Source organism: Oryzias latipes, chromosome 14, assembly GCF_053564925.1.
Source record: "Oryzias latipes strain Hd-rR chromosome 14, Olatipes_Hd-rR_3.1".
Lineage (NCBI taxonomy): Eukaryota > Metazoa > Chordata > Actinopteri > Beloniformes > Adrianichthyidae > Oryzias > Oryzias latipes.
Window position 1 is genome coordinate 11,901,647 of NC_136250.1, and position 17,320 is coordinate 11,918,966.

The window sequence follows — 17,320 nt, forward strand, 5'->3', positions numbered from 1 at the left end:
GTGTTGAGTGACGCAAAGTGCTATAAGACATTGACGAGCATGCGACATTTAACCAAGCTTCTTTTTAGTATTCACATCAGGTTGGTGTGTTGGTATTGTTCTTCTGGGACTCCTGCTAAAGAGAATGAATGGTCATTTTTCTGGGTTAATTAAGTTTGTCTATAGACATTTTGTCAGGGATTCCATGTCAGATTGATTGGCTCCTGCACAGTGAAACTGAACACACTGCCAAGTAAAATGCCAATTCTGACTTGTTATAGATTTTGTTTGAGAAGATCCAGACTGTGACTTTCTCTTTTTTTAAATGTCACAGTATTGAGCAGCAAACAAAAGTTCAGAGATTTTGTGGTGGTTCAATGTCTAACTCATGAATCAATGTGATGTTTCCAAAGAGTGACTCATAGACCAACTGAACAATTTTTTTTTAGACACTAATTTGGTGTCATGTTTTTTTCTCCGTGCATGTGGACTAAAAAGATGTGTTGGTCTGTAGGGAGAGATAATCTGTCATCTGCCCCTGTAACCTGAAGATTATTCTCCTCTCATCAGCACCGGTGTTCAGAGAACCACTGCCAATCCATCTGCTCCTTAATCCAGTGACTGGAGCCAAAACTCTACATACGCACGCGCGCACACACACACACACACACACACACGCAAACCCACAAACAGAATTAGACCATGCGTCCTTTCACCTTAAAAGCTGAGGGTTTGAGGAATTCGTTTTAACCTGAAAGCAAATATTTTAAGATGTACGATATTAGCTATTTTACAGAACAAAGAATAAATGCTTCAATGCAATTACTTTAGCCTTCAGTTTCGTTCATTCTTTTGCTTTAAATTATTTTATTTTGAAAGGTTGGATAGGAAGTTTTAGTTGATTGCCTTGAAATTAACAGTTTTTGTCGCTCCCAAGCTTTTGCAGCCTTGGAGGCGCACAGTCTGTTGGACATATGCGCACTGCTGCTACTTATACTGCGCTGAGAATGTGACTCACACAAAGGATGGGATCTACTTTTTACACCACTTGTGGGTTTCTTTAGCGTCGTGGAAGTGATGCGGGGTGATTTGAGTTGGGAGTAAAACTCGGGGTTGTGCGCACCTGCCATGGATGGCGCGTCGACTGCATCCTTTTTCGGATAGGAGCTCCTTCTGACTGTCATGGTCTCACTGTTCGCGGCGAGTTCACCTGGAAAACAATGGAGCAGAGAAAGAGACTTTTCTGCTGTATTTTATTTGTGGCGGAGCTCTGTGTTGGTTCTGCGCAAGTCCTCAGAATCGGTAAGCGCAACAGCTGTTTACGCACGCAAATGTCATCTTTTTAAGTCAAGATAAGAGTAAATGGGCATAATTTATGGCAACACTTTGACTGTCTTCTTTTTATCATGTGGTACAAAATCTATTTACAAAGAAAGTAGTGTTCTTAAAAACCTATTATAAACCATACAGAAAAAGTCCCATTTAAGGTGGGAAATGAACAATAAAACAATATTTATACTTTTACTTTAGCAGACCACGACATTTGTATGCATCGTTTTATTTTTAGTAACCCACAATTGTCCATGTTTTAATAGATTTTTAAATCATAGTTTTGTTTTATTAATCAAATAAGTTTTTGGAATTTTATTTTTGTATATTTTATTTTCCGATTAAATGGTTGTTGTTTTTTTAAAGAAAACTCTGAAAAAGCAGTATTTTACCAAACAGAGGTTCAAGTTCTCCACAAAAACAGCTAAAAGCTGCACATGATTGATTCCTCTTTTTCAATTCTTCAGCTTGTATGTTGTTTGCTATGGAGTCCTATACTGTTCATAATTAAATAAATAAATATGACCTCATGCAAAAACACAATCAACCAATCAATCTCTAATAAATGTATAAAAAGATCATGAAAAACTTGCACACATTTTTTTCGATTAGCCATTATATAGAGCGGGTATCCAGGAATACGAGTTGGTTTTCAGGGATCAGCCAATGAGCGTTTAAATCCCACCCACTTTCACTGATTGACAGACAGACTCATTCTGCTGAAAAAGCTCATCATGAAATAAATAGGTAATTCTGAAAAACAGCAATGTAAAATAAAAACAAAGCTACTTTGGAAAATATTGATTTTTATATCCGAGGTTCTGAAAAAAGACAGACTTATAATAATATTCAACATGATTAAAATGAATATTTTAAAATGTTGTTTTTAAAAATAATGAACAGGTTTTTAAAGCAAAATGAAATATATTAAATAATATAATTTAAATCTTTTTATATATTAATGAGAGAATTATTGGTTGTTTATGTTTTTCACAAGGTCATTTTTATTTATTTAATTATGAACAGTTTAGGACTCCATAGTTTTCACTCAGTTTATGTCCTTCTAAATCCCTTTCTTTTGTGATGTTATCAGTTTACTTCTAAAGTTAAAGTGAGTCAGAGAGCTGGTTTTAATCCTAACACTGGAGACGGTCTTCATTATCTGTGTATCTCAGTAATAGACCAGGGACCAGGGTTCATTTGTGGAGCAAAATGAAAGAACTGAGAGTTGGTGCCTCTGTCACCTGTGCTTATCTTGAAAAGGTCAGTGCTGTTTGTCCACATCTAGAGTGAAACTTGCTAAATTATTCCAATTTCTTATCAAATTTTAAACATAAATATAAAAATTACACTTGTTCATTCTTCACTAAAAGGTTTGATGCATATTACCATATTACATGTGTTTGTTGTCTGTAGGCTATATTTTTGGAACTAGGGAAAAATGTTGGAAATCATGTTTGGAAAATTGGATTTTTACAAATGTGAACAAAAGGAAGGCGTCATCTGATAAAAATAAATAATGAATTTTAAGAAAATTAGCTTAAAAAGTCACAAATGTGGTTAGAGGTTGACATTCTTCAAACAAATAATACTCCACACTAAACAGTTGTCAAATAGAAATGCTATTTGATTTCACATTTAGGGTAAAATGCTAAAACTTAACTTTTTTTTATTTATTTATTGTTAACTTAATGGGGCTATCATGCAGAAATCAACTTTTTGAGTGTACCTAATCCATAACATTTTAATGTGTACGTTTTAAGTGTATTGTAATGTTAATTCCCCACAAAAAAACAACCACCCCAAAGAGGTATTTTGATCCATTCACACATTTCTGAGAATTCCTCTAAGACCTGTGCACTGAGCACCAGCCCCTCTGAATCCACGAAAACAAGTTCTCTCGTTGTAACGTATGAAAAACCAGCCCCTTCCAGGTAGAGTCTGTGCTGCCAGCACCGCCCCTAGGCTAACACCAGCGATGTGAACAGGTTTTTAGAGTCGGAAAAGGGCAGCAAAAACACCTTTTTTTGGTCCTTTAAACCAGCGGTCCCCAACCCCCAGGCCGCTGACTGGTCCGTGGGTGTTTTGGTACCGGGCCACATAGAATAAATAACTTACATTACTTCTGTTTTATTTCTTTCGGAATCTTAAAGATGTTTTATTTAGAAAAATTTTCCGATTCTCTGTTACACCTTTGATGTCACTCTTGTCTAAGGCGCTCTTCTCGATCACGTAATAGGTTTCTGCTAAAATAAAACCCAGGAGCTAGCAAAACAAACATCTTTGTAAAAAAGGGGAAAAGGCCCAGCCAGGAGACAGAAGAGGAGCCCTTGACTTCCAAAAAAAAAAAAGCTACATTTAATAGACAGTATTTCTTTTTTGCACCATGAGTGTGGGAAGGGGAGAGGATGAAGACACCTGTGCGATGAACAATGTCTTGCGCATCAAAATGAAAGCTCAGAGTCTGTGTTGATGCGCCTCTGTTCCTCCTTCATTGTAGGGATGCTATAATATTTGTCCGCTATATAATAAAGACTGAACCGTGACAATTTTGTTTGACCTCACATTTGTCGGTGGCGTTAAAAAGGTTGTTTTATACAATACGGAAATTAAGTAAATTTTCAAAATAGATAAAATTTTCATCCCTGAAATTATTCACAATATTTAATGTTATACTGTTGCCATGAGGATTCTGCCGTTTAGTGGTGTTTTTGGCCATGTTCTTTCCTCTGTCAGTCACTCCTTTTTATTTAGGAAAGCTTTTAGCTGACTTTTACTTGTGTTCACTTTTGCCTGTTTGTTTATTTCTATGCCTGTGTGCGTTTTATTGGGTATCGCTACTGATTTTATATTGTTTTTACTTTGTGAAGCACTTTGTGAGTCGTTCTCTGTGAGAAGTGCTATATAAATAAAGATTACTTACTTACTTACTTACTTACTCCAGGTTCATGTTAATCCTGTCCACAGCTATCTTCATTTCTGTGAATTGTCTTCAGTTAGTATAAGTGTGTGGTTTTCAGTTCTATCTTATCACTTAATCTGTTTTTTGTCTTTTCTGTTTCTTCACAGATTTTGTCCTGTTTAGGTTTATTAATTAAATCTTTACGTTTCTGCCTCTAAACCCAGTTTCCTGCTTTATGGCTCTTTCACCCTACCAGTCCTGACAGTTGCACCCGATGTGACTCTTATTCTATGTTGGGATTTACAGCTAAATTCTGTTTGATATTTTATCCTCTAAACTCGGGCTTTTGTAGTGACTGGAAAGATTTTAAAACAAATAGATAGTGAAACTAAATGATACAGAGTTCAAAGAGGGCGATTCTAATCAGAACATATTGTGTTAAACAGATAAATTTAGCGTCAGACCCTTAGTGAGGAATCTATGAACTCGCCATAAATACTGTTGATTTATTTTGAATTTTACTATGTGTTTTATTATTAACTTAGTACCCCGGTTTACGACCTATATAGAGCGTTTTCCTGAAATATTAACCATATTTAAGCTTTTTAAATCAGTGGACGGCGACTACTTAGACCAGACCTCTCAGATTGAAGTTGCTTCACTGTCATCTCTTCAGTTCTCCGTGGGGCAGCAGCTTCTTTCACTGTCCCTAACTCTCTCTGGCAGCTCTGAGTCTAACAACAGAAGCAGCAGCTCTGAACCCCCCAAGTAACAAGAAAATGGGTTCGATAGATTACGGGGGGATTTTGGGGCGACATTTTTTCTCGTACCTCTAACAAAAATCTATTCATGTTGATGCTAATAAAAGAGTGCATTAAGGCACTTTTTTTATTACGGGTCCAAAAGGGCATGTGCTCAAGCACCCCTATGAGTGCACATGCCTGGCTAACACACACACCCACTTTCTCAGCGCAGCTAGCGGTGATGAGCAAATATGTTTTCCTTTTAAATGCACAATATGCACATCCATCTTCGCAATAGTTCGGATGTTGTTTGTTTTTGTGGGCAAAACGCAGACACAGAACCGAGGCCGGCACTAGGTTGACGTCATGAAATCGCGGCACCCACAAGGAGCAAAACCCTCAGAGATAGAGTCATGTTACTTCAGGGTAGGAAAATGAACTCTGACAATAACTCATATTTCATTAAAATCATTCTATACTGTGCCAAAGGTAATAAAATATCATATATGGATATAGTTTACTCTGAATGGCTTAAGAAAAGCATAATTTAGGCCTTTAATATTTGGATTATTCAGCATTGAATAATACTTTTAAAAAAAAGGAACTAACTGTTCGGTCTCATCTAAAAAATTTATCCAAAAGGTGTCCATTTAATAAATAAATCAACAAAACTGTCTCCACAGGCTGTATTGCTAAGATTTAAAGGCCCCTTGAATGCAGAATCCTTATTGGCCATCTGGAGTAGAAGAGCTTAATCTTGTATCTAATCCATAACATTTTAATGTGTACATGTCTGCGTAAGACTTGTTCTTGGTATAAACAGCATTCAGTTACTTGTAGGAAATCCATCTGCACATGCAAAAGATTTGCACTGTGGGGTGTAGCCCTGGGTCACTTAATATTATTCAGAGTTGCTGAGAATCCATCCGTTCAGCCTATAAAAAATGCTGTTAACTCACCAAATGATATGTTTTTTTCAGTAAAATGGATTTCTTAATTCAAAGGGTTATAATTGTAATTATTAAAAATCCATTTTTTCACAAGAATCTCTAAGCTATTAGGAACACTAATGAATCTATTAAAAGCATATTTTTGGAATTTTGCCCCGACTTTGGTGGAGAGCCCTCCTCTGAGGTGTGATCATTCGTCATGTTGGCAGAGCACAAAGATTTTTGCTACAACAAGAAAAGCGAAATTCAGCAGTGGAATTACATTCTTCACCTTAATTATTTCTTGTATTGACTTTGTGGTTTCATTGTGATCTACAGAAGGGTTTATTAGGAGAATTGGAGTAGAACTACATCTGTCCAGTCTTATTTTGTTGGCAGTGACCCAAGCTGTTCATGCAAATCAATACATTTATGCAAAAGCCTTCAGGAATTTTTGCTTTCTTGTCCTTATTATAATTTTGCTTTTATCAGGTATTCTCCTGTCTTGCAAAAATATAGTTATTCTTTGTACCAATTAGTTTAACGTCAATCATTTCAACAATAGAATAACTAGAGGAGTATTTTAAAGATTTATGCTTTTGAGATATTTCTTGATTTCCCTGTTTCCCTCTTTATCAGCATTTGTTTGTTTGTTACACCTGTCAAATTTTGAAGCTCTTTTATTTTAATTTGTTTTTTTTAGAAAATCTAATACTCCTTACCTGACAAAGATGAAATTGCAAAGCTTGGAATCACCTTGTTCCTTTTACTTACAAAGAAGGTCACTCTATTTAACAAAATAGAATGCAATTTAAAAATGTTATAAAATAAAGTGTACAATATTCCTTATGAAGTGTTAATTTAAATGGAAAAGAAAGACTTGAATACATATTTTCAACCAAACATGACAAAGTTTAAGTAAAAAAACTGGATTTGATTAATACTTTATAAAAACATAATTTTAAGATCATTCTCATGAATCGATGTCTCTTCAGTTTGAACCCTAAAACTGTCTCCTTTTTCCTGGGTATACATCCCATCTCATGCATCTCTCTGTGGCGTGTTTAAGTTCTGCTGTACACCTTTTAATGCTGATCTGCTCTGATCCTTCTAAGAACTGTTTTGCTTTTACCCACAGACAGCAAAAGTCTTCTAATCTCCTCCAAGAAATAGTCCCTCTGGCATATTTGAGAGCTAAATTGCATTGTTTGTTGGGATGTCTTTTTTTTTTTTACTCTAACTTGTTGTTTCTCATCCTGTAAGCGTTCAAGACCAAGGACCCTTATTGAAAACGAAATGTTGCATCTCAAAGGGCTTATCTTCATGCTTAAATGTTTAAATAAAATAAATATTTCTGACTTTTGCAGAAAAAACATAGTCAACTTTTTCAATATTCAGTCTGCTTTCATAAACTCCTTTAGTGTTTGATGATTTTTCCCGGTTTGACCTATATTTCCATACAAACTCTTCTGGCTATTCATACATTTAAATTTGGATCTTTAAATGTCAACCGATGGCATTGAAACTGTCTTTATGTAAACAATTTATTGAAAAACGTGATACTTAATGGTCTGTTTATGTAATGCAATTCTCAAAGATGTCTAAATAAAACGATAAACTGATGAGGTTCTGAGTTAATTTTTTTTCTCTGCTGTCAATGGATGAAAGTTTAGAGAAAATAAAATTTCTGAAATGATTTCTCATAAATATTGAATGTGGTGAATCCAAATAAATAGCTAATAGCTTAAATAGCTAAAATAATGTAGTTTATAAACTGTGATATGCAAACTTCTGAAAGTGATAAAACAGGTCGAGCTACTGGAATTCAACAGCTACCACTAGACCACATGTGTCAAATTCAAAAAATGTGGCCCGCCATGTCACTTTATGTGGCCCACGAGAGCATAAAAGCTTTTAATTTCTTAAAATATTTTTTTTTGTTGATTACATATTATATATGTGTAGCTGCAGTTGTAATTGTTCAATGTTTGCAGGTCTTATGTGTGTATGCAAAGAAATTGTTGTCATCAAACCACCAGTTGGATGCGAAACTGTGTGCAGCCTTTTTTGTAAAATGTTACACTATAATACATGTTCTTTCTAGCTCAGTTTTATGTTATTTTGCTTTATTTACTTGAACAGTTTGATCCTTCATTAATGGAGTTATGTGGGTTTTAATAAGCGGACAAAATTTAAAAGGATTTATGCTAGAATATCAAGCAAACATATGTTTTCTATGCAACTGTAATTGTCACTTTAAAAAGATATAACAAATAAATAATGAGTTAATAATGAGTGCTCTTGCCTCACAGCAAGAAGGCCCCCAGTTCAAGTCCCAGCTGGGGGACCTTAACCAGAACACCAGAACACCAACCTTTCTGTGTGGAGTTTTCATGTTCTCCCAGTGCATGCGTGGGTTTTCTCCGGGGTCTCCGGCTTCCTCCCACTGTCCAAAAACATGCTTCGTAGGTCAATTGGCAACTCTAAATTGTCCTTAGGTGTGAGTGTGAGTGATTGGTTGTGTGATTGTGGCCCTGCGACAGACTGGCGAACTGTCCAGGGTGTCCCCTGCCTTAGCCCACCAGTGGTCGGGATAGGCTCCAGCAGCCCCGTGACCCCGAAGGGGATAAAACAGCAGAAGAAGATTAACATTTAGTTATATGTATAATTTATATCTGGCCCTTTAAGGACAGACACTATGCTGATGTGGCCCTCAGTGAAAATGAGTTTGACACCCCTGTACTAGACTGACCATGTTATTGTACAAAATTCGGATTATATTGGAAAGATATAAGAATATTTGGGGGAATAGGTTAAAAAAAGACACTAGGAGACTAAAGTAAACTCATTGAGTGTTCTATTGTCAATCGAACCCATTAAACTAATTCGTTTTATATCATGGGATGTCCATAGTATCAGGTCTTTTCCAATTCATGCTAATTTCCCTTACTGCATTTTTTGTACTTTTCAGGTTTAGAAGGAAGCTATAACTAGGTTAGCTTCAGAGAGCATAACAAAGAGCAGGAGAAAGATCAGGAAAATATAGCAAATAGTGAAATATGACACCCCCCACCCCCCTGTAAAAAAGCATGGTGTTGATTTGGCTGCAATGGTCATTTGTGTTTTGAAGATTTTAGGATAAAACACTGTCAGAATAAAATATACACACATTTTGGAAAAGTCAGGGTCCTATTCATCTGTAGTTTTTTTTATTTTTATTTATTTAACCAAGTTGTGTCGTTGGAAATTTAAAGCAGTCAAAACAACGTTCTAGTGGTCAACCAGTAAACACAAAAGAAGTAATTAAATAAGTAGAAACAGGTGAGATAATTAGAAATGGAAATCAGGTGTGAAAACAACAGAACCAATAAAAATTCCAGAACTAATAGGTCCTTAAACAAATTTAAAAAAAAAATCACATGAACTTAAAATGTGTTAACTTTAACTGTTTTAGAAAAAGCAGGTCAAGAGTTGAAATAAAATGAAAGTCAAACAAACTTTTATTTCCAGATTCAATAATAAAGCTATAACAATCTAAAAGATTTGGCTAAAACACTCACTTGTTGCCCGGAGAAAGGTAGTTTGCCATCTCTCGGTCGGTGGAGTGTCCTTGCCCCAGGTGGAGGAGTTTAAATATCTTGGGATCTTGTTCACGAGTGAGGGAAAATCGGAGCGTGAGATTGACAGGCGGATCGGAGCAGCGTCCGTAGTTATGCGGTCGCTCTATCGGTCCGTCGTGGTGAAGAGAGAGCTGAGCCGAAAAGCAAAGCTCTCAATTTACCGGTCGATCTACGTTCCAGTACTCACCTATGGTCATGAGCTATGGGTCATGACCGAAAGAACGAGGTCCCGAATACAAGCGGCTGAAATGAGCTTCCTCCGCAGGGTGGCTGGGCGCTCCCTTAGAGATAGGGTGAGAAGCTCGGTCACCCGCGGAGAGCTCGGAGTAGAACCGCTTCTCCTCCACATCGAAAGGAGCCAGTTGAGGTGGCTCGGGCATCTAGTTCGGATGCCTCCTGGACGCCTCCCTGGAGAGGTGTTCCGGGCATGTCCCACTGGGCGGAGGCCCCGGGGAAGACCCAGGACACGCTGGAGAGACTACGTCTCTCGGCTGGCCTGGGAACGTCTCGGGGTCCCCCCAGAGGAGCTGGAGGAAGTGGCTGGGGTGAGGGAAGTCTGGGCATCTCTGCTCAGTCTGCTGCCCCCGCGACCCGGTCCCGGATAAGCGGAGGAAGATGGATGGATGGATGGACTCACTTGTTGCCTGTTTATCCCATCTCTTTTTTTCTTTATTTTTTGGTGAATTGGGGTGAATCAAAGTCAAAGAAAGTTGAGTTACGAATAATCCAAAATGGAAATTGAACAATGAAACATTGACCACCACTGTGATTAGCAGACAGGTTTCAAAATAAGAGACGTCAGGAGGACAAGCAGTAAGAATGTCTGATGTCAGATGAGAATGGATGAGTTTCTATGAGGAGCAGATGAAAAGTTTGGGGCTGTAAGCAAATGAGTAGGAAGACTTTAGACATGGATGAGTAGAAACTAAACACAGACCCAAACAAATAATACAATTTTTAGTCAGTGATTTGGTCATCAAGCTCTTTACATGCAGCCTCTGCATATGTGCCTACATGTTATGTTGATCGAATTAATGCCGAAAACCCAAAAAGATTAAAACAGCCATTAGAATCCTACTATTGTTTGTGTTTAGACCAGATGTTTATTTTTTTATTAGTTATGATGAATCATTTTTTTATTATTCAAAAGAGACATGAATGCTTTTAGTGCTCTGAGGTTCACTAATGACTTTCTCAGGGAAAAAAATCAGTATTTTAAATTTAAGTGCAGCAGTTTCAAGCCCCAGTAGATTAAAAACTGCTCGAGAAGAAGACATGACAGATGACTAATGCAAATCATAATTATGTGGAATTAAATAGTGAAGTGAATGATGGATGAGGAGAGATATTCCATCAAATGAAAATGAACCCAAGCATTTTTCACCGGATGATGGAAAAACTGACCAGATCTGTTCGACAGAAGTTTATTTAATATTTTCCCTATAATCGTAATTTTTTCTAAACAATACTCTAGTCAGGATTATAATAAATTTTGTCGAAATATGTATTTATGTATTCTGTTCTTGAGACATTTTTTACTTTGACATAATTTAACAAAAGAAAAAGAATCTTCTTATAAGTATTTTAATTTTCTAGCAGCTAAAAGAGAAAGAGGGATATAGAACAAACTCAAGTTATGCATTGTTTTCCAGAGAGATCATTAGGAAATAACCTTTTTTGTTGCTTTTTCCACGCTTATATGTTCCGGATCATTCCCTTTCAAAAAAATTGTTTTCATTAAGATGCGTTAGAAGTGTAAATCTATCAGAAATATTATTCTCTGAAAAGGTCTTTATGAAGAGAATTTGTCAGGAAACATTGTTTATTGTTTTCACACAGATGTTCTCATCAAGATAAAACAGTTTGCCTTTATTTCTGCTTTTATGTGGTGAAAAACCTTTATGGTACCTCCATTTCATCTCGCTTTTCAATTCAACTCTGCACCAGCATGACAAAATGCTGATGGGTATTTTGTGGGCACTTTCCGAAGTCTGCCTGACTAGTTTTTTTTTTTTTTTCTAGAGTGCTGACAGCAGATTCAGACAGGAGGTTTTATGTAGCTCTGACACCCAGCACTGTGCAAGACAGGAAAGCTGAAGAACAGCTTTTTTCAAACCTGTATCTTTGAGGAGATAGCTGCTGAAATGTATCTAGATTTTCAAAATTCCATAGAAATGGTATTCTTTTATCATTTTTTGTTGTATATTTTGGTTTATTGCAAATGTATAACAGTATATTAAAGGGCAACAATTAAATTTAGCGCTTCAAGAAATGTCTGATGTTTATACTATTGCAGATGTAAAAAACATACGTATTTCTGTTTGCATAAGTTTTTCCCCCCTAAAATAAGTACTTTTCAAAGAAAGTTTTGGAAGTCTGCTCTTTTTTGTACTGCGGATACTGTTTTAAATACTCAGCTAAAATGTGTTGTGCACTTAAATGTGCTGCATTTTGTGCCATTAACAAGGCTTTTTTAAGCTGATTCTGATTCTTTTTAATATTTTTTATATGAAACATCAAGTGGTGTCATTACAGTACCATCAAAAGTACACTGCTTATAAATGCATTTAAACTGAAGGGATTTCCATCTTTATCTCTGTACAGGGGGGATCTTTGAGACACGGGAAAGTGAGTTAGTGAGCATGGATGAGCTGGCGTTCAAGTTTGCCGTAAATAACATAAATCGGAACAAAACCCTGATGCCCAACTCGACTCTGACCTACGACATCCAGAGGATCAACATCTTTGATGGCTTTGAGGCGTCTAGAAGAGGTAGGAACTGATGCCAGTGAATCCATTAACTCAGCATGGGGCTTGTCTGCGGAAAGTGACCAAGTATCATCCACCAGCCATTGTCAAAATATTCAAATCTGGTGAAATATGAGTGGGCATATTGTTATCCATTCATGGATAAACATGATGCTGTTGTCTCAGGGAGCATTTGCATTACAAATGAATACAAATGGAAGCTTTAATTATTCTCCCATCATACCACTTAAGTGTAATGAGGCAGAGGATTTATCTGAATCAAAGTAGGAACATGATGATAGTTTCATCTGTTTCTTTGTTGTTGTTTATAAAATGAATGCTAAAAAAAAACTCCATACAAAGAAATAAATCATAAACTGGTTGTTGGAATTCTAATTTGATCTGTTTTTCACATAAAAGCTGAACAAAAGCCAAAAGCTGACTGCATTTTTTTGTTCATTAGTGTGTGACCAGCTGGCTCTCGGGGTGGTTGCCGTGTTCGGCCCCTCTCACAGTTCTTCGGTCAGTGCCGTTCAGTCTATCTGCAACGCTTTGGAAGTCCCTCACATCCAGACTCGCTGGAAGCACCCGTCGGTCAACAACAAAGACACCTTCTTCATCAACCTCTATCCTGAATACACCGCCATTGCCAGAGCCATCCTTGATGTAGTCACATTCTTCAAGTGGAAGAAACTAACAGTGATCTATGAAGACAGCACAGGTGAGCTCTATTCAATTTGTCTTTTAACCTCAAGGCAAAGCTGGTTCTCAGCCTTAAACTTGTCTGACATCTCAGGCAAAGACCTAAGATGGGGTAAGAAGGTTTTCTGAGCCCTCCATGCATTTATATACTTCGATTATGATTGCAAAATTCATTTTGTCAACCAAATTCAATCCTTTGTGACAACCAGTTAACCCAGTCATTGACAAGGTACCAAATTAGCCACATCAAGCAGCTGCAAGTTCCCTTTCATAATTCAGAAAGCGCATATAGATGGCATGTGAAGTATCCTCCTCAAAGGTCCACCTACTACTTTCAGAATATGAAATTTAAATGTCAGGGTTTATAGATTTTTTTTTCTTCTGTAATTTTCGGCTGGAATTGCATTTCTCCAAAATGTCAGCACGACTCCTCCTCACCTGCACGGAGCTGTGTGCTCCTGCTCAACTTTGAAAACAAACCAGAGAAAGATGGAAGTTATTCTAGTGAAGTGACCTGCAGATGTGTGATTATCAAGGGAATCGGGATGACATTTTTTGTGTCAGACGTAGTCATCTCTTGTTGCTTTTTAGAATTGATCTTGTGGGATTTATGAGACGAAGGTGGGACATTTGTTTGATAGAAAACAAAATGTGTAGCTATTTTAACATTAATCCATTTGCATTGTAAATTGATGAGATTTAAATAACTTAAGGACTTGATTTTAGAGAGGCCAGAGGAAGAAGCTGTTTGTGAGTCTGGGAAAGGAGGAAAAGAACATTTTTCAATGCTTTTTTTCTCTTTGCAGGTTTAATGCGGATGCAGGAGTTGATCAAGGCTCCAGCAAAATTAAATCTGAAAATCAAAATTCGTCAGCTCACCCCAGGTAACCAGGATGCTCGACCACTGCTGAAGGAGCTGAAGAAGGACAAGGAGTTTTTCATTATCTTTGATTGTTCCTATCGCATGGCTTCAGAGCTCCTAATGCAGGTCTGTGTCCTTATGGGAAATCACAATGTATACATTTTTCAGAGACTCTTTAAAATCTGTTTTTGTTTTTAAACAAGAGACCTTAAATCCTAAAAAAGTGAAAACTACTTATTTGTGTGTTCTAAGGTCTAAGTTTAATTATTCCATCCTCCATTGTTTACTTGTTTTCCATTTCATTATTTTTATATAAAAAAATCAAAGCTTTTCAATCTTTTTTTCCATTCAGTTTGTGTTTTTCTCTAAATATTTGATTGTTTTGGTGACAAAATCAATAAAGTACCTAATCTAATCATCTAATTATTAAGCTACAAACATATTTTTCACACTTAAAAAGTTCTAAAGAATTGTAAAAATCTTTATTGGGAGTACTTTATCCTTTTATAATACAGTTTAGTGATACATTTGGCCCATAATACTGTTTTCTGAATTCTGATACATCTTTGTTTTGATGCAGCTGTCTTCAATGGGAATGATGACAGAATATTACCATTTCTTCTTCACGACATTGGTAAGTGAAAATGAATAAATAAATAAATACTATTGAAATTATATTATTTTATGTATTTAATTGATGTTTAAATCAAGTTTTGTGTTAATCTGGGGTCACACTGCCTTCCCTGTTGGCTTAAAGACCCACTTTGATCATCTTTAGATCTATTTTTAAAGGATTCCATGTGGTCTTTTAATTAAAATTATACTGTATTTGAGGACATTGTTCGTGTAGAGAAGAAGTAGTTCAACAGAAATTCGCCTCTGAGTTGTGGGCGAAACTATTGGCTCAAAGAAACCCCATCTCCTCTTTCTCCTCCCTATTGCTCGGAGCAGGGAGTTTGTGGCCCATCCACTGTATTTTCGACATCACAAATACCATATTTTTCAAATAGGGCTTCTTCGTTGGCTCCTGATTCACAACAATTTGAATACACAAATACTCAGAAATCCAATTTTAAGCTAATTGTCCTTTAAGCTTTGGCCCTTTTTTGCACAGATACTTTTAGAATTTTTATTATATTCTTTTATATCTAAATTTGTGCTTGCAGGACCTGTTTGCTCTGGATTTAGAGCCGTACCGCTACAGCGGGGTCAACATGACGGGTCTCAGACTGCTTAATTTTGACGACCCGTTGGTGGCCTCCACAATGAGCAAGTGGGCCATGGATCGAATGCAAGGTCCCAAACAAGACAAAGGACTAATTGAAGGAGTCATGACTGTAAGCCTGTTTTTTATGGACACAAATCTTTGTTGGTGATATGTTTTCAATCTTGTTTTTGGAGTAATGGCCTCAAAAGTATTTTTGCATTTCCTGTTTCACACTAGGCAGTCTCTTTGGCTTTTGTTAACCTGCTGTTTGCAGTTCAAGTTCTATGTGCTCAACTTCAGAGTGCAGACAAATGTCACCCTCTCCCTGCCTCCTCTGCAGACAGATGCGGCTTTGATGTATGATGCAGTGTACATGGTTGCTATTGCGGCGCAAAGGGCCACTCAAATGACAGTCAGCTCCCTGCAGTGCCACCGCCATAAACCGTGGCGCTTTGGACCACGCTTCATGAATCTGTTCAAAGAGGTAAGTGTCAAATTGCAGGTAAAAATTTCAAAAAAGTAAAAAGCCGTGCACCTTTGCTGCACCTCCTATTGCCATAAGGCTGACCACCATGCATTTTTCCGGATTTGTCCTTGCTTATTTTCAAGACCCTGGAGAACATTCAGGCTAGCAGTGACCTTGCATTGATAATACAATTCAGCTAAAGTGCATGTCAGGTCATGACCTAGTATATTTTATCGGCCCCATGTGACAGGCCGCACTTTGACTCTGAAAGTACTTGGCATGAAAATACACAGGGTTTATGGACTTTTAAGTTGAAAGCCTGTGCTCCAGCCTGACTGTCAGGCTGAATGCCTACAGACAGCAATGAGGTCTTTGATGTTTTGATCTTTTAAGCCTTGAATCCAGCAGAGAACTGTTGCCTGCTACAGAGAAGGGAAAATGATGACTCCATCCCTTTGCTCACATGTTCTTTTTTCCCATTTTGCCCTTTTTATTGCCCCCCCCCCCCCCCCCCCCCCGTTTTGCTTTCAGTTTTGTCATTGCTCATCTTGTACATCTGCTTGATCACGCATAACCCTTTTGATAATACAAACTAAAGATGCATCTTTCTCACAATTCAGCTTTAAATTCTGGTATGTGTAAGAAAACAGTGTTTTCTCCGGTTGCTTAATTTTTTTTTTTGTGGTTTTTAGTTTAATCTCTATTTTGCAAAAGTGTTTAATATTTTAAAACAAAATGAACCTTATACTGGTTTCACAAAGCGCAATGAATTATTTATACCACACACACAAAACTCCAGACACCCCAGGGTTTTTAGTGCCAACACAATTATCTGTGAGCTACCGTTTGATTAAAGAAAGACAGATCGGTCTCTTAGCAATAGGGACTGTTGTCTGATAACATTTGTGCTAAAAAAATAGGTTCAAGAACTTCCATTTTAACTTCCACTTGCAGGTAAAAAAAGTTGTTTCAACCCTTTTTTTTTTGCTTTTTGGAAAATTGAAGCATAAAATTGATACAGTTCCTCCACTTTACCTCATCTCACTAAATGAGCTAATGTGTTGTTATACTAAAACATGTGAGCTTCTTTTAAGCTACACGCATTTATTTAGTTATTATATATATTAATAACACCTTGGGAAACTTCAGTGATTTAAAGGGGTCTATACCAAGCAAAATTAAGAAACCCCAAAGTGTTTTTTTGATCTGTTGATGCATTTCTGAGTATTCCTCCAAAAACTTGCGCTCCGAGCACCAGCCCCTCCCAATCCATGAAAACGAGCGGGTTCACACGAGCTGAAGTAGACCAGTGAGAACAGCCCCTTCCAGGAAGAGTCTGTGCTGTCAGCACCGCCCCCCAGGCTAACACAAACATCCACTTTCTCTGTGGAGCTAGAGGTGCTTGGCAAAAACTATTTTCTTTTAAATGCACAACATGCACATCCGTCTTTGAAAAAGTTTGGATGTTTGTTTTCCTGGACAAGACGCAGACACTCAGCCGAGGCCGGCTCTAGGTTGATGTCAAGAAATGGGCAGCACCCACTAGGAAAATAACTAATAATTAATATAAATAGTTGTTCTTTTGTGTGCCAAAGGTAATATATTATCATATACATGCATATTGTTTACAATTAAAGGCTTAAGCTTAAGCATAGCATGGGGCGGCCATGGTGCAGCGGTAGGGCGGTCAACCCATAATCATAAGCTTGCAGGTTCGATTCCTGCCTTGCACGCCCATGTGTCGAAGTGTCCTTGGGCAAGACACTGAACCCCACCTTGCCTCTGTTGGGAGGTTGGCACCAGTGTTCAGCAGCAGAGCAGCCACCAGTGTGT

At 37.3% G+C, this 17,320-nt stretch overlaps 1 protein-coding gene across 4 annotated transcripts in view; it reads left to right on the forward strand.

The window, feature by feature from the left end:
• The first annotated feature begins 68 nt into the window (after window positions 1-68).
• The window catches only part of grik1a (glutamate receptor, ionotropic, kainate 1a), a 34,275-nt gene continuing 17,023 nt past the window's right edge, over window positions 69-17,320 (forward strand). For all 4 annotated transcript variants that reach the window (XM_023962167.2, XM_023962166.2, XM_023962169.2 and 1 more), the window contains exons 1-7: window positions 69-1,281; window positions 12,107-12,274; window positions 12,714-12,971; window positions 13,759-13,940; window positions 14,395-14,448; window positions 14,981-15,151; window positions 15,362-15,505. In XM_023962167.2, coding sequence (XP_023817935.1) covers window positions 1,200-1,281; window positions 12,107-12,274; window positions 12,714-12,971; window positions 13,759-13,940; window positions 14,395-14,448; window positions 14,981-15,151; window positions 15,362-15,505 — 1,059 coding nt within the window. In that variant the 5' untranslated portion in view covers window positions 69-1,199. The remainder of the gene's footprint in view (window positions 1,282-12,106; window positions 12,275-12,713; window positions 12,972-13,758; window positions 13,941-14,394; window positions 14,449-14,980; window positions 15,152-15,361; window positions 15,506-17,320) is intronic.